The sequence below is a fragment of the Scleropages formosus genome, chromosome 1 (genome assembly GCF_900964775.1).
Source record: "Scleropages formosus chromosome 1, fSclFor1.1, whole genome shotgun sequence".
NCBI lineage: Eukaryota > Metazoa > Chordata > Actinopteri > Osteoglossiformes > Osteoglossidae > Scleropages > Scleropages formosus.
The window spans coordinates 35824888-35843024 of NC_041806.1; the positions used below are offsets into that span (position 1 = coordinate 35824888).

Consider the following 18137-nt stretch of genomic DNA (forward strand, 5'->3'; position numbering starts at 1 on the left):
CTCTTAATGAAGACTTGGTGACGCAGATCTTAGATAAAAAGATGCCGCCCACACCATCGCAGCACTGAGCCCCTTTTCGTGTGTGTGTGTGTGTGTGTTTGTGTGTCCACACACACACACACACACACACACACACACACACACACGCATAAACACACACACCCCCCGCTATATGAGGACGGCGCGATGTGGTCCGCAGCAGTGAGCCGATCCGAGCGGAGCCGAGGCGTCGTTGGGATCTTTGCCGCTGCCTGCTTTCTTTGCACCTTTACCTTTTCTCTTTCAATCTTTGCTTTTTACTCTGCTCATCGTTCCGGCAAGCGGGACCTGGTGCTCTCATATTCAGCATGAAACTTGTGTTCTTCATAGCCTTGGTGGGCACCTTGGCGCGAGGTAAGTAAAAAGGTGGTCCGACAGTGCTCTGTGCGACCAGGTGATTCTGAGAGCGGTACAGTAGTAGTACTGCACGGTACGGTATTGCACGGTACCGCACGGTACGATACTGCACAACAACAAGGCAGCGCGGGAAGCAGCGCTCTGGGAAATGATAGGTCTGTCATAGGGGACAGTGACAGCCTGAGTGACAGCCTGAGTGACAGCGGCTGATGTGATAAGTTCTGCTCCGCGCCGATACATAGAGATGGAAGCCGCGCTACGGCTCCATAACGGAGCGGAAAAGCGTGTGTCGGAGGGAGGCGCAGATTGTCCTCACTCACTGCCGCTGAGTGTCATCTTGTTCGTTTTCTCTTTTAACTTTTGCTTTTCAGAGCAGGAAACGCACCGGATAATACACCAGTACAAAGATCGACTACGTTATTTTGTACGAATGCTCTTTGTTATTACTTGTCAAGTCATAACTCGACTACTTTTACTGTGCGAAGAAGGTGTGATGATGCCTTTTTGCCGCTGCGCTCACCGAAATCCTTCCTTTGGCTGCGTTCTCTAGGTAACCTGTCGCTACCTGTTGGACAAGAACAATCGAGAGGCGACTTGGTACGTATTTGTGATCCTGCAGCTCCGACACTGGCACCTTATAATATACACAGAATCCTGCCTGCGGTCGCACAGGCAAGAAGAAGTTCGATGGAGGTCTAATCATAAGCATGAATTACAAGAGAAACAAATTAGATTTTTGAGTCATGCTAATGTTCAGAGAATTACGTTACGGCAAACCTCTAGGAATGGGTGCCACACACAGTTATGAAGTCACTCTTACAACAATCAATCCTCTCCATCCGTGGTACTGATCACTTCGTTCTTACCCTACTCTGATGGCTCCTTCATCTCCGCCTTCGAAACGCACGGCCGTTGATCGGTTTTTCCACGTCACTCTGCGGCTCAGTGCTCTTAACGAGGCGGCGCCGATTTCAGATGTTTCTCCTTAAAAGTGGACATTGATCGTTCTTCCCCACACCGTGATTTCAGGCGGCGCGCTGCGTGGTTCAAGTGCTGTCGAAAGCGCTCTCCCAGCCTGCCAGCGCTGCTCCTGTGGACCCACAGTGCAGAGACTTCCTGAGGGCAGGTAACATCTGGTAACATCTGTCTACGCCTCTCTGTTGCTCTGTGCTGCTGTCGCTTAAACACGTAGTATTTTGCGTTCATGAGAAATGCAGAAAAAGGCGTTAGTGCCTATTTTACATATGCTCCTCTTTATAATATTTTAAATACATTAAAATATTACTTACACACACACATTTTCTGAACCGCTTGTCCCATACGGGGTCACGGAGAACCGGAGCCTACCCGGCAACACAGGGCGTAAGGCCGGAGGGGGAGGGGACACACCCAGGACGGGACGCCAGTCTGTCACAAGGCACGCCAAGCGGGACTCGAACCCCAGACCCACCGGAGAGCAGGACCCGGTCCAACCCACTGTCCAACCCACTGCACCACCGCGCCTCCATCATTAAAATATTATTATATTAATATTTACAATACAACATTACTAATATAACATTATAATATTAATGACACACATATATATTTGAAGATATATGTTATTTTTGTATATATCTATATATGTATATATATTCAAAGCCATTCACATGAAGGGATGTAGCGCCAGAATGACCCGAGAAAACTGTACATTTGAGCTGGTAAGATTTGCTGATATTGTTTTGTCATGTGTGTGCATCAGAAACGCTGTGATTTTGCTGCTTTGCATGGGAAGATTTGAAATTCACACATACACACACAAACACACACACACACACACACACACACACACACACACACACACACACACACACACACACACATTGGCTGAGCCTAACCAGGCAGCACGGGGCGTGGGGCTGGAGGGGGAGGGGACACACCCAGGACGGGACACCAGTCCCGTCAGGGCACCCCAAGCAGGATTCGAACCCCAGACCCACCAGAGAACAGGACCCAGCCAAGGCCACTGCATCACCATGCCCCCCAATTTGAAATTCAAATCTATTAAATAGTCTGTGAAAATTCCAAAGCCATGAATATACTGTGAACCCATATTACCAATAATACGATGGATGGATGGATGGATGGATGGATGGATGGATGGATAGATGGATGGATGGATGGAATTCTTTAGTTTCAGTGATGTGTTATGCAACTGTTGTTAATAAGGTTCACAATGAATGTCATTGCTAATCCTTATAGAACTAATTAAATTAAAAGTAGTCCTGAATATATACTGAAACATGTTAAAGCCTTTTTGCTTTCATTATTTCACTGCAGGGATGAAACATGACGCAGCTGAGAAAAAAGGTGAAGAAGAGGTTGTTCATTTAACAGGAACTGAAAGTCAGGAACAGAATGAGTTTGAAAGGCAAGCTGAAGGAACAGCTGTAACAGAGAAGGATGCACATGAGCCCAGGAGCACTGAGAACATGTTAAAGGCAGAGGATAAGCGGCAGAGCCTTCAAAACACAGGGAGTCAAGAGAGTATCACAAGCGTGGAAGAGAAAAAGAGTACAGATGCTCTAACAACGGGTGAAAAAGATGATGAAGAAGAGAGAGTATCTGGGCGCAGTCACCACAGCAGTTCAGAGCACAGACTAAGAGATGAAGAGGTCAGTGAGGGATCTAAACACCATTATCTGAAGAACACAGAGGATTCTGAAAAGGAATGGAGTCATATAGATAGGAGGTCTGAGGAGTTAGAGGATAGCAGTGAAAAAGAGACACGTATTTGGAAGCCCAACCATAAGTACCATCACAAGAAGCACAAGCGAAGTGAAGAGCCCCTGGGGGATGAGGAGTCAGAGGAATCAGAAGAAGATGAACACGAAGACAGAGAGAAGCGTATTTGGAAGCCCACTCATCGATATCATCACAAGAAGAACAGGCGAAATGAAGAGCCCTTGGAGTCTGAGGAATCAGATGAATCTGAGGAAGGTGAAGATGAAGACAGAGAAAAACGTGTTTGGAAACCTACTCATAGATATCATCACAAGAAGCACAAAAGAAATGAAGTGCCCTTGGAGGAGGAGGAATCAGAAGAATCAGAAGAAGATGAACATGAAGACAGAGAGAAGCGTATTTGGAAGCCCACTCATCGATATCATCACAAGAAGCATAGGCGAAATGAAGACCCCTTGGATGATGAAGGGTCAGATGATCTGGAGGAAGATGAAAATGAAGACCAAGAGAAACGTATTTGGAAGCCCACTCATAGATATCACCACAACAAGCACAGAAGAAATGAAGACTCTTTAGACGATAAAGGATTGGAAGAATCAGAAGAAAGTGAAATTGAAGATAGAGAAAAGCGTATTTGGAAACCTACTCACAGGCACTTTGACAAAAAACACAAGCGAGATGAAGAGCCCTTTGATGAGGTACTTAGTGAAGAGTCAGAGGAATCTGAGGAAGATGAACACAGAGAAAAGCGAATTTGGAAACCTAGCCATAGATACCATCACAAGAAAGGTAAGAAAAACAAGAGGAATGAAGATTCTTCTACTGAGGAATCAGAAGAGCAGAGCTCTCAAGAGAAAAGATCAGAGGAGTTAGACAACAATGAAGAAAAGGAGAAACAAATTTGGAAGCCAACCCATAGGTACCATCACAAAAAGCACAAGTGGTCTGAAGACGCTTTTGAAGGACAGAATGAAGAGCCAGAGGAAGATGAAGATGGGGTTGAGCATCTTTGGAACCCTGCATTTAAAACTCAGCATCTAAAGCACAAACGGAACAGAGATTCTTTTGAAGATGAAGATGTGGAAGACATGGAAAGGAGTTCAGAATTTGCAGAAGACAGACATGACAAGGAGAAGAGAATTTGGAAACCTACTCATCGATATCACCATAAGAAGAACAGGAGGAGTGAAGACGCATCAGAGGAAGAGGAGAAAAAGAATTATGAAAGTGATGAGGATGACACTGATGAATCACAGTCCGGCAGGGAAAAGAAAAATCAGTCAAGTGACCTACCTGAGGAAGTCTACAAGCGACATGACCTGGAGGATAATGAAGAGCTCAACAAAAGGCATCACCTGTCAGATAGCAGCCATTATTATAAAAGGTACCACAATGAAGATGAAAAACAAAGTGAAGAAGATGACAACTTGAAGGCTCTTGAATATTTGGCAAAGAAGAGGAATGAGGCTGATTTGCTGAGCGAGGAGGAGATGCAAGTGAAGAGATCCCCCTGGGAGTACAAGGGCTACTACCACCCTGCGTGGTGGAAGCGAAGCCCTCTGAGAAGCGGAAACCAGCTAGAGCAGGACATGTGGGACAGTAGACAGGCTGCCCTGGAGGTTTTCCCTAACCACATTCAGGAGAAGAGACAATACCCAGGCAACAAAATTGATGAACTTGCTAAATTCCTGAACTACAAGAAAGCAGAGTTTTCTGGTCTGCTGGAGCCTGAAGAAAAAAGAAGTCTTCATCAGAGACCTCTTACCCCAGAGGAGGTAAAGTAGCAAATACTAAATCAGAGAGATAAAGAAATAACACTTGTTCATCAGTAAAGGTATGACTGTGTTGGGATCAACATAACATTTCACTACTCAATGCAGTACAATGTTGAATGTACAAAGTCCTTTTTATTGCCGTATTTCTGTGTGCTGCTGATTATACGTGAAACTTACATAAATGAAACATTTTTATTATTTTAAACTTGTTTAAAATTTTTTCTCTAAAACAATATTTTCTTACTAGCTTATCATATAACAAAATATTAAGTACCTTTAGCATAAATTTGACTGCCAAGTGCAAGTTTTGTTGCTTAAATTGCTATATTTACATTTATTCATTTAGCAAATACTTTTCTCTAAAGTGACATACACCTCAGAGTAAACAAAAGTGCATTTCACAACAGAGTTATACATGCAGACATGAGATTCTCGAAGCGCAATGTCCAATACCACTGTTTCTGTGGTGCATGTTACACAAGTTGTTTCTAGAAAGAACAGGAAATGCAAAAGTGATCGGCACAGGTGATATAATGCAAGTTTATTGAGCAATGAAGAGATCTAGAGAAGTGGATAGGGGTTTTTCAGATCGTGTTAGTCTGGATCTTCACTCCAGACCTGGTCGCCATGGGAGACCCTACCAGGAGCATACTGCTTCTGACGATATAGCTCTGGAGATGCCTAGATCACGCAAGCCCTTCCGCCACGACGAGGCCCTGATCCAGAAAGGGTCATAGGGGTTTACCGAAAAACCCATATGGCATACGTGAACAAGTCCACGTTTATCCTGCCCGGAATAGGGTCACCGGGACCTACCCCTGGAGCCAGGCCTGGGGAGAGTTTTCCTAGGCGAACGCCTGGTGGCCGGGCAGCCACGTCTCCTGGCTGGGCTTAGCCCGAAAAGGCAACGTGGGGGGCTATGAGGTCCAACACTGAGGTCAGGTGCAATGCCTTCCAGGCAGCGGGGGGGCAGGGTGGTGGAATTCACTCTCTGTGACAGGGTCAGAAGTTTGGTCATCTGGGAGGAACTCAGAGTGGAGCTGCTACTCTTCCGTATTGAGAGGAGCCAGTTGAGGTGGTTCGGGCATCTGGTAAGGACCCCCTGGGCACCTCCCTTTGGAGGTATACCAGGCACAGCCAACTGCGACGAGACCCCGAGGTCGGACCAGGACCTGCTGGAGAGATTATGTCTTCCAGTTGGCCTAGGAAAGGCTGGGGATCCCCCGGGTTGAGCTGGAGGAAGTTGCGAGGGACAGGGATGTCTGGGCTTCTCTGCTCTCCCTATTGCCACTGTGATCCTAGAAGGACTAAGTGGCCAAGAAAATGGACGGACGGATGGAGAGAAGCGGAGGGAAAAAGATGTGTTCCGAGAGCCTTAAATGTTAAAAGGGATTCAGCAGTTTTGCGGGAGAGTGGGATCTTACTCCGCTACATCATTATCAAACCCAGGGGTGGCATGGTGGCACAGCGAGTAGCACTGCTATCTCACAGTGTCTGGATGGTGCGAGATGACATGGGCTCGATCCCCGCTCAGTCGGTGTGGAGTTTGCATGTTTTCTGCGTAGGTTTCCTCCGGGTGCTCCAGTTTCCTCCCACAGCCCTAAGAGATGCTGTTCAGCTTCACCTGTAGTGTGTGTGGGCTGATAACACTACATTGAGTTTGTTGGAAGTTGCATTGGAGAAAAGTGTCTACTAAACAAATAAATGTAAAACTGTGAACCTGCAGACTTCTTGAACTTGGACCTCTCATGTGTGGAACCGCCAAGTGCTCATAGGTGGAGAAGCATAGTGATCTTGCTGGGGTGTAGGAAGTGATCAGGCAGCAATAAACTGAGTCTAGAATTTGACACGGACAGCTACATGGAGCAAATGGAGGTATATAAAGAAGGGTGACGAAGGGGAATACTTTGGTAGGTCAAATATAACTCATGCTGGATCAGCTGGAAAGGGAAGATGGCAGAGGCTGGAACTCCATACAGGATCTCAGGTCTTGGAGAGATTGAGTTGCAGATGGTGATCAGTGATCCATGTCTAGATGTCCATTAGGGAAGCTGCAAAACAGGAGGATTTATCTGTTGCTACTTGGGGAAGGGGTGTAGCTAGGAATTCTGGGCTCCCTAGAAGAACATTTTCTGAGGAAAGGAAGGCAGCTTAAAACAACTGAAGAGTTTCAGACACTGCAAGGAGGAGAGTCTTGGTGGAATGACCAATATCGAGTCCAGACTGGTATCTGTCAAGGAGATCATTCTGTGAAAAGAATACAAATATCTGGTTGACTGCTGCATATTAAGAATTTTTGAGAGGAAAGGGAGATGAGAGGCTGACCTGTAATTTTGAACGGAGTTTGGCTTCAGAGAGGATTTTTTTTAAGCTGTGGGGAAAAGTGGACTGTTTCGAAGGCTGATGGGAAGCAACCAGAGCAGAGTGGGAAATTAATGATAGGAGAGATAAAAGAAATAAGTTGTGTGAAAATGGCCAGTAAGAGGGAATGGATGGAATCAATGTAAAAAGGTGGTGAGAACACTCTCACTCTGGAGAACAAAATGTGGTGACGAGATGATGGGGGATTGTTGGCTAATGAGCTTCTACAAAGACATGCCATATGTAGCTTCGCTTCTAAAATCTAATTCAACTAAGTCTTTAATTTAAAACCTTGAAAAGTGACTAATGAAGACAAATACAGGATTGACAATGCCTAGGTTTCTTTTATCTGTCGCACTGGGACAGACTGGTAGTGTAGTGGGTAGAGCTGCTGCTTTTGGACCCAAAGGTCACAGATTTGATTCCCACCTTCAGCTGTACCACTGAGCAAGGTACCTACAATAAAATTGCTCCAGTAAAATTACACAGCTGTATAAATGGGTGAATAATTGTAAGAAGCTTAACATTGTAAGTTGCTTTGGAAAAAAGCATCGGCTAAATGAATAAAAGCAAATGCATTCGTCTGCAGGCTGCGTCTGTCAAAGATCTGAGGGATTGAGAACTCATTTCAGTGTTATCACGACGGTTGCCCCACAACACACCTATTATACTGCTTCTTCAGCTTCCCTGGGTCCAGGAGTATAAAACTTTCATTTTTTGAGACAGCATAATTTTGTTTTACTGCAACAATGCAGTTATGTAAATGTGTGAAAATACATTTTAAATGATTAGGTTTGGGAGCACTGCCTGTTTTTCAATCCGAGTTAATTTTAATCAATACACTCTTCCCATGATTTTCAGTCTACTGAAATTTGGTTTTCTACATAAGAGGTCCAGGATTACTTCTAAAATTTACCATTAAGCGGCCCAGATTTCTGTGCATCTGCTCTGCCACATCCAATACGGGCCCACGACATTCAATCCGGTGCGGTAAACTGAGACTGCAATTGAAAACTTCCCCAAGCAGCTGTGTAAGACTCTGAGATGCCTTGCATTGTGGGAACCATGTACCCACTCTCTCGGTTGCGTTACGCCGCTGCGTAGCCTCACTTGTGCACTTGAATTTCTGTTTTCATCCTGTTTTGCACCACTGTGCTTTAATTTTCTAATTCCTCATTTATTTAAATATGATATATAGCCTTAATGTTCCTCAGGCTAGTCCATGCACACTCTCATGGTGTTAATTTTGTAAACCCTGTAAACCTTAAAAAGTAGTAAATATAAAACAATCTTTAGTTTCTGCATTTAATTATATTTTACAATGGAAGATCAAAGTAAAATATTAAATGCAAAGAAACAATAGGAAAATTGATTCTTCTTTTTTCTATTCCAAATGTAGGCTTTAAACTGTAAGAATGGTGCATGGTGATGCAGATTCTTATAGAGGGCTATGTTTGCTAGAATAGAGTTTAAGATTCAAAAGAGCTTTGCTGGCATCATCAGACGAAAAAGAATTTAAAAATAATTTCTGGGAACAAATTGAAGATGACATAAAATTGTGTTGTACTACTTTTTCCTTACATTACATATCATTTACAACGATTTTGAGTTAAACTTGGGATGGGATTGTAAGGAATTTGAAAAAATAGTGAAATAAGTAATTTGGTCTTTTGACATTCCATCAGTTTTCAGGAACAAAATAGGACCAGATAATGGGTGATAAATGTACTGCAAATATTCCTGAATTAAAAGTGTTTTCATTTTCTTTCTAGGAGAAGGAACTTGAGAACTTGGCAGCAATGGACATGGAGCTACAAAAAATTGCAGAGAAGATTCATGAGAATCAGCAAGAGTAACATAAATGTTATTAAATAATGCCTGAGCCAATACAGACTTACATAAACACAGCGAGCTGTTCGTTTACACTAGTTTTTAAACTTTCCAGTTTAAAGCGGTGGTCTGACACTAATAGAAAACAGTTTTCTTGTGCAATTTTAATGTTAAAAAATATCTGGCATGAGAATTGTTTAGTACTAGAGACATATATATCATGTATGGCTAATTTGTATATGTTTTTGAATAATGTGTTCTTGACATGCCTGTTTTTCTGCATTAAATAAATCATCCTGGGACCAAAATCAACTACATAAATTTTTCTTCAAACACTTTTTATGGTGGTTTTTCATTATACAGTACCAGAAAAAAGTTTGTGTACACTTGCTCTTTTTGTTCCTAATTTACATCATATTTGTGTGAACACCTGAAATAAAAAAAAGCCTCTAAAACCTGTATTCCTCAAAATAGCCAACCTATGACTTAACAGCTTCACTGTAAGTTGTTTGTAGAAAAAGTGTAATCTAAATAAATGTATGAAGACATACATTTAAGTTACAGAAGGTATACCTAAACTTTTGACTGGTACTGTACATTACTGCTCCAAGTTATGCAAATACAGTGAATCTAAGGTTCTATGTTTTTTAAACGAGAGCTCAGTGTACCTTAACCGCCTTTTTGGGGAAAAAGAAACTTGAAATGATTTTCTAAACATCCAAGGATGTGACTTTGGGATTCTGGATCAAGTACCAGTGAGAAGATGGTGTTTATTCTTTTTTAAATTAATGTAAATTAAAAAAAAGTGTAAAATGAAATTATTTAATAAAACATCACTATACAGAGGGATTCAATTTACCGAACAAACCAGCTGCAGTAGTGACTCACTTGACTGTTTGACTCTTGCCACTGAATTAAGAAGAAAATTACCAATTCAGTAAATTATGGAATGATATTATGACATTACAATATCACTTCAAACAGAGTTCTGGGTGGACAAATGCTATCAAACTGTATGTCCACATTAAATAGCAAAAAAAGATTGGTTCGTCCTCCAAAAAAAAAAAAAAAAAAAAAAAAAAAAAAAACTACCCCAAATTAGAACATCAGGCAACAGTCTCTTGCAATTTTATCCTCTTTGGAGCTGGCTCTTCAGCTTTCTGAGGTCCTGAAGCCGAGGCACTGTCGTCAATGGTGGTCCCTGACAAGATGTACCCACCTCCGCCGCTCATCAAAAGGACTGGATGGGTTCTGTTGGGTAAAACCTTCAAGACAATGAAACAGCTGTGTTATCATTGGTATAAAAGGTACAATGCTACTCAGTTTACCTTCGAGGCAATTAAGGTATTTGGTTTGTGACATCTATACCATCTATAAGCATTACTGAATAAGTAATTTCATTCATTTGAGAAAGTAAACAGAGCATTAGAGACACTTCCCCTTTCTAGCAGTTTCTTCAAGTGCAATGCATCTATAATTAGCAAAATCAACTGTCTGGGCCCTGCGCTTTAACTGTTTAAATTACCCATCATGTCAGCATATAAACAAGCAAATGCACATAACCAGCAGGAAGATTAAATTAAATATTGACAAAGAGGTAAAAATGGTATTGGGTAATGGGTAGGGTGAATGAGTTTCAATCACCTGGTAATGCCTAAGCCAGGTCTCTGACAGTCTGAGATTGATTACGCCGCCTTGTTCCCTGAGCTTGCTGTAGCACTCAATCAATGGCTGGAGAGAGAGGGGAATGAATTTAAGGCCGGTCTTGAAAGGCAAGTAAAGGCAGATAAAATATAGTCACATGTAAATGAATTACCTCTCTGTACTGGCAGTAGACAACAAAAGGTCTTGAGGGGGCCACAAATCTCAACAAGGTCAGCAGGACAGGGCAGGGATGGAATCGGGATGCAACCACCAACCTGGAAGAACAAGGAACAGAAGCACATGTAGACACTAAACACCTTATATACTGTTTGGTGAGGCTATGCATTAAAATCAGGACTATGTGAAAATAATCAGCCAATATCTGATAGCCTTTTCCCCTTCATTCATCCTCTGCACCCAATTAATTATGGGTTCCTTAACCAGAGGTAATAACATCATGAAAAATGAAACATTATACAAATAAATCTTTTATTTGTTATATACTTTTATGCATAGCACTGAAGAGATGTCTTAAATTACCAAACTGAAAACATTTGTTGCCTGAACAAAAAATATCTGGTAATATAATCATGCAAACATTTTAACGAAAAAAATTAGTTAAAAGCTGTCAACCACGTTCAACCCGTCCCGAGCAGTTGTTTTACCTCAATCCAGCACTACTAGCACCTTTCATTAATATTTTTAGATATTAACGCATATTATAGTATATGCATTTCTGATCATACATTTTATGTAACTGTTACAGTGCCTGTTTGTTAACAAGAATCATATTTATGAAAAATGCAAGTGAAACAAACAATCATTTTCAGCAGGAACACCAGCGCTCAACCTCACTTGTCTTTTCTCCATGCCATTTCTCTGCCTTCCTCTTTTCATAATGTATAAAACTGCTTACCACCTTAATCACGTGGTAATTTATGGCACTTCCCCCCCCCCCACTGTTGAAGACAAGAACCTCAGTTCAGAACAAACGGTGCTCTTGCTAGCTTTCATCACACCTCTACCCAGGATTCTCACTGCTAGCTTGTTAATGCCCATCATCCACACCTCCTTGATGCTATCCATGTTCTATCTAGGAAAAACACTTATAGCGAAGAAAAAAAAAAAGAAAAAAAAAACATTATTTAAGACACAGTAACATTGTTAAAAACCTCCCTGACCACTCACTAATGTGTGCGCAACTGAAATTGTGGCTGGATCACATTGTGAACGTCAAAAACTGAATTAATACTGACCCATCTGCATTTCTCCCTTGCAGGAGTGCAGCAGCAGCAGACAGTTTCTTTCTTTTCTCCTCCATTTTGACCTTCTTCTCCTGTGCCTGTAACAAATGAAGAATAAAGTGGAAAATGCCATCTATCTTTAGGTATAATAATACCTCGTCCTTCTTGACTACATAAATCTCAAGATAGCCAATAAAAAGCAGAATAAGCAGCAGTTTAACAGATCCCTGTGCGAGACGTTTGTTTCCACCAGCAAAGACAAACCTTTGCAGGGAAACAAACTTTTCTGCAAATCCGATTCGTATGACTTGAAAATACTTAAACTCTAAAGATACATTTTCACTTAAAGAAATAACACCTCTAGCCAAGAAAAATATGCAAAAATCACTAGTGTTCCAGACACAAACAAATCTGCACCAGGTTGCCTTTAGTCAAGAGCTGTAGGTAAATTATTACATGTTATCGCTATTGTGAACAGCAATGCAACTTCCCACGTTCTTCCACTACGCTTTAAAAAAGGTATCATAAAAGCAGCTGTTAAAAAAAAAAAAAAAAAAGAAAAAGAAAAGCTTACTTTATTCTCCTTGCGTCTCTCTCTCTCCTCCTTGTCCCTATCTTCTGGCTCCACGCTGCTGGACTCCATGCCCTCCGGGCTGCTGTCTTCTGCGTCCCTCTCTTTCCGCTGTTCGTTCGCCGAGCTGGCCAGCTGCCCCGCGGTTGTATCGAGGTGCTCCGCGGCAGGCCCGTCCACACTGTCCTTTCCCTCCTCATCTGGTGACAGCGTTCCTGCCAGCAAGGCCTTCACTTTGCACAGGGGAAACTCGTGCAGGGTCCGATGGAAATGCTCGGGGAATCCAAAGCTGTCGGTGGCGGCTCGGGTAGGACCACCTCCCGGGTACATCTGAATCACAGAGCCGTAGCCTGATGTGCACACAGCAGAAATTATACACCCAGCAGAAAAAAATGGCATGTTCAGTACTACATGGACAGAAATATATGTAGGTAGTACAAAAAGGTTTCTCAAAAAACAGTATTCAAGCACTGCTAATGCATTCTAACACTCTAGCACACACACACACACACAGAGCCTGAAACCGCTTGTTCCGAGCAGGGTCGCGGCGAACCGGAGCCAAACCTGGCAGCACAAGGGGACGCACCCAGGACGGGACGCCAGTCCATAGCAAGGCACCCCAAGCGAGACTCGAATCCTAGACCCACCGGAGAGCAGGACCCGGCCAAGCCCGATGCACAAGCCCGCACCCCCCTCAGTAGTCTAGTAATGATATACAAATTCATTTACAGAGACATCCAACTTATCTTGAGCTACCAAAAAGGTTGGTTGAAGGGAAACAATTCATTGCTAGCATTTAAAGGAAAGATAAAGTATAACCTCATATATCCTTTAAGCTGTAACAAATGTCACACACCAAGTCATGAACCATGTCTCTGGATCAATAAGCAAAAGGCCTTTCCCTTTATTCAGGTAATATTGCCCTTTGATAGCACATATCATCTCAAGTGCTTTAGGGCTGAGCTTTGTCGTCTTCTTTTGGTGATGCAAAAGTTGAGAAACTTCAGACAGTAAAATTGAAAAAAAAAAAAAAAAACGACACCATCAGGACCAGGGTAAAAAAAAAAAAAAGAAAAAAAAAACACAATCCCTTATGCAAAATTTAAAAATCCTTTCAGACTTTGAATGTACCTTTGTTCCCCCCACAATAAAAATCTATATCAGCTGGCTGCATACAAAAGAGTGTTTCAATAACTTGCAATGGGGTAATGTTACATCAGCACTGTTTTGTTCCTCTATCTGCTTTCTAGACAGACAATTTCCATGCTCCCCACTAGCAAGAAGAAAGGTTCATTAGGTACTCTGGGTATCCACTGCTTGCCAGCCACAGGTAAAAACACCCACTTTCATAGAGAAAGTTAATCTTGGTCACCTAGCAACTGCAGCATACAGCTTCACTCTTACATGGATTCCCCGGTCCTAGTCGCGAGCCTAGTGCTGCATGTCAGCGCGGTGACCCCGCTAGGGGTTTTCAGCTACATAAAGGAATTCTACTGCACCTCCCATCCGCTCCATGACGGCCCCCAGCACTAGGCCAGCGCAGGTCTCAAACACTATGACCTTGCTGCCCGCGTGGATGTTTCCCAAGGTCAGCATCTGGGCCAGAGTGTCATAGCGCAGGTGACTACAAGAGGAGAGAAAGACGGGTCAGGTTCTGTATTCCACCTCCTGATACACATCTTCAATAGTGTTACAAGTATTAATCAAACACTAGATACAATATAATGCTTAGTGCAACATAAGCAGGTGAGATTAATACATTTCTTTCTATTCAAGCTCATAAATAACAGAATAATGTGCATTATATGAAATCCTGGGGATTTTTAAGTGACAATCATTTTAAGGCAGAACAAAGTAAATTAATGGCTACTTTATATCCATTTATGGAATGTTACTCTACAAGATGTACAATTTAATAATGAAACCATACCTCCAAAAAACTTTTCAAACATCTAAGGGGTTAGTGGTGTTGCATCAATATTATGTTTATTTTTCGAAATGCAGTAAACTAGGTATTATTCAATACTTTGTACTATTCAGTTACATATAACCGCACTTGAAATTTCTACATTTTCCCATTTCATTATACATACCATATCTTTCCTGGTTCTCTACCATGGTACATTAATGCTAAAATGCGAGTTGATGGCTTGAGTATTGTTATAATATTCTCATACCTGCAAGGACAGAAGAAATTCAACGTAAGACAACTGATGTGCCTCAGATGCCCAAATTAAACAATTGCCTTCTGCATACATACAAACTCACTTTTTCTTTTTCTTCTTGATGTATTTCTCTTGAGCAAATTCAGTCTTATCTCTGAAGGTTGTGCTGTTCTCTACAAGCTGTTGCACAATTTCCTAAGGATTAAAAATAACAAAAACTCAAGAGCTGGACTGCACAACATACTGTAACTTTTACAAGTTGTACTTTTACAAACATTTCAGGAAAAGGTAATAATGAAAATCCATTTCTATTATTTCTCTATCCAGGGGTAAAATAAGATCCATTGCATATTCTGTGACAAGGGTCCCCACACTACATGATGCCATTTAATTACCCTAGCAACATACACAGTTCATTTTCACACACAAAGCTAAAGCTTTATTAATAACATATGAAACCATAGCCTAAGTACCTGTCCCTTTAAGCCCTGTTCTTTCAATGTTTCAATATCATCCCTTGTCAGCTTTTGAGATCTTCCATCATCAACAATGTTCCTGTTATCCATCCCCGATTCCTTGACTTCTACACAGAAGAAAGAAGAAAAAACAGGCCATTTATCATTCTATCTATCCATCCATCCATTACCAATAACTGCTTGTTCCCTACAGGGCTATGGTGGTCCGGAGCCTATCCGGGAAGCATCTGTGATGAGGTAGAGTACACCCTTGATTGGACACTGAGCCATCATATAGCAAAAAAAAGAAAAAAAAAAACCACAAATGCTGGCTGAATTCTATTGCTCATAGTTTAACAGACTTTAGAGAAATATCAGAATATAGATTCCAGAAATAATTTTGCTGTACACCAATCCCTCACCTAACAGTATTAATAATTTCTGTGAAACCACCATGGTAGGCAAAATCCCCTTGTAAGGGGAACAAATTAAAATGATAATTTCTTTAAAAATTGGTCCATGGACAAAGAATGTGTCACCTTAGAATTATTATTTTTTTTTAAATCCTGTGTGTTTTAAAAAAAAATAAAATATTCTCATGCATGACAGTAAGGTGCTTTGTAGCATTACAAACATTTGCTTCTAGATGATCTTCATTTGATGTGGAGATTACAATTTTACAGGTAGTTTAAGGGTATATGTTTTACTTCAATATCACTTATTTCAACTGTTTATATGTTAGTGGGCACATGTGTGTGGCTGTGTGAGCGTTGGCTTGGCACCGCAAAGGGAGGAGGAAGGAAGGACAATGTCCTCATCACCCTTTATTTAAAATATCACTGGGAGCAAGAGGTTGAATGGCCATGCGAAGTAGAGAGTACACGCCTGGCAGAGAGAATCCACTGTCACTGTATCAAAGACAAAGGCACCTGGTGTCATCATGGGCTGGAGACTTGGAAGTTCATGGACTCAAGCGCAGAGTTTATTTAAAAGTGAAAAGGCGATTGGTGCAGGTTCTTGTTTTTGAACACGTGAATGCAGAACAGTAAGGAGACTTAGACACAGCGAGTGCATGACTTGGGGATACAGCAAAGATGTTGAAGGCAAAACAAGTACACACTTAGGAAGGAAGTGCGGGGCAGGAATATCAGACCAAAGACTTAAAGACGGAGCTACTCAAGGAGGGAAAGACAATGGAGTGTACAGTTTTAGAATCCATGATCTAGCAATTGCCAGTCTGCCTCTTTCCAACTCCAGGAGGTTGACTGATACCAGGTAGAACCGATTATGCTGCCCAACACAGGTGGTCTGGTGGTCACCGGTGACACTGCGCCCGAGCCACCGTCATCTGGTTTCCTCAACACGACTCTCAACGTGATCTCAGCGAATATTTTCACAAAACTGCCGCAGCGATCTATGGGTCCCCGTTATGCGATATACGGGTGTATTACAACATGGTAGAAAGCACAGCAAACGGAACTTGACCAAAGTCCTCTATTAAAAACACTGCATTTTTAACTTTCAAACCAGAAATGACACAATAGGATTAAATGTTGTTAAAACCTGCAGGGATCTCCGGGTGTTTTGACTTCCGTGGCTGCAGAGATCCACCCGAAGCAACTTCAAACGTGCTTCCATAAAGCTCTCCAACGGCGTTGTCCAGGAAAAACCACTGCTTTTCAAAAATTACCTTCCTGCATATCATACAGAAGAAGAAGAAGAAGAATTAAAAAAAAAACATTCTCAGCCTAAGCACAGCATGATGTATACAGACTAAAGAAACACAGCTTTTTGGGCACTTGAATTTTTGTATGAAGACAATTACAGTAGGGTAGTGGATAAGGACATGAATTTGTAACATAGGTGTCAATTCCCTCTCCTTCCTTGCTGTTATACCACCCTTGGTAAAGAGTCAAGGTAACCACCCTGAATTACTATAGTAAAAATTACCACTGCTGAAAAATGTTTGAAAACCCATAAGGCTGCAAACTGTCTTGTACAGATTATCTCAGCTAAAATTGACAGTAGCAAGTAGAGATTTTTAACAACCCACCACCAACCAATTTATTATAAATAAATATTTTCAAAGAATAATATTAATATAGCAAGTTCAAGGAAGGAGCAAAAACTGTCCTCAGTCAGACAGAGATCATAATAATATTATTTACACACACAGCAGTTGATATCATCATGACACTGGGCTATATTCTCCACTCTAAGTCTAAGCAAGTCAGCACTACAAGAAGAAAAACATACTCAACTCAGATACTGAAATATAACTCAGTGAACTTGCCTTTTCTTCTGTATCTGTACGGCTTTGTAAACGTCGCCACGCTGCAATACGACGAAATCCCCGTCTTTTATTATGAACCGCTCATCGACTAGCTCACCATTGTTCGCCATTGCAAAAACCGAAAAATATTGCGAACTTAACACTCTTTTCGTCAATCTACTCGTACGAAAATGTACAGCTACCGGCGACCAGCAGAACGTTTAAAAACGCTTACAGCCTCCCGTCGCACGTGTTTGACGACGCTTCCCTGTTAAAAAGAGGGAAGATAAATCAAACCCAGAGCGATTCCAGTGCGTATTCAGCCGCGGCAGCGTAGGCGCGTGAAACTATCCCGCGAGCCCAACAGCGTGCTTGTGTTCGGAAAGGGAAGATGAATAGAACTCAGAGCAGTTCAACCGTGAAAAGTCGTGCTGTGAACGTTATAGCGCTGTGCCTGGTGCGATACGGCGCTGCTGCTCTACAACGCTATAACATGTTGACAATAAACACCACCCCGTAGTCTCCCTTTCAAACTTTTTTTGCGATGAAAAATATTATCGTCTCATTCTAAGTCATAAAAAACGTTCAAACTAGTCAGTCTGAATCGGGTGTGTACTACTACACACACTAGTTTGTATGCTTTATGTAGGATAATTAATTTTCAGGATAATAAGAATTATCAAACTGACGTACAGCACAA

The 18137-nt window shown here is 41.8% G+C and overlaps 2 protein-coding genes across 2 annotated transcripts; one reads left to right on the forward strand and one right to left on the reverse strand.

Annotated features, from left to right (window-relative positions):
• Nucleotides 1-216: 216 nt before the first annotated feature.
• chgb (chromogranin B) lies at nucleotides 217-9619 on the forward strand. The gene is made up of 5 exons (XM_018743631.2): nucleotides 217-393; nucleotides 947-993; nucleotides 1426-1522; nucleotides 2716-4895; nucleotides 9029-9619. Exons 1-5 carry the CDS (start codon nucleotides 348-350, stop codon nucleotides 9110-9112), a joined length of 2454 nt encoding a protein of 817 aa, XP_018599147.2. The 5' UTR covers nucleotides 217-347; the 3' UTR covers nucleotides 9113-9619.
• A 541-nt stretch (nucleotides 9620-10160) lies between these two features.
• On the reverse strand, nucleotides 10161-17700 carry trmt6 (tRNA methyltransferase 6 non-catalytic subunit). The gene is made up of 11 exons (XM_018743601.2): nucleotides 17459-17700; nucleotides 16729-16859; nucleotides 15184-15293; nucleotides 14814-14905; nucleotides 14639-14722; nucleotides 14045-14169; nucleotides 12549-12895; nucleotides 11987-12072; nucleotides 10903-11005; nucleotides 10731-10817; nucleotides 10161-10351 (listed from the first exon to the last, which is right to left on the reverse strand). Exons 1-11 carry the CDS (start codon nucleotides 17566-17568, stop codon nucleotides 10193-10195), a joined length of 1434 nt encoding a protein of 477 aa, XP_018599117.1. The 5' UTR covers nucleotides 17569-17700; the 3' UTR covers nucleotides 10161-10192.
• Nucleotides 17701-18137: the final 437 nt, after the last annotated feature.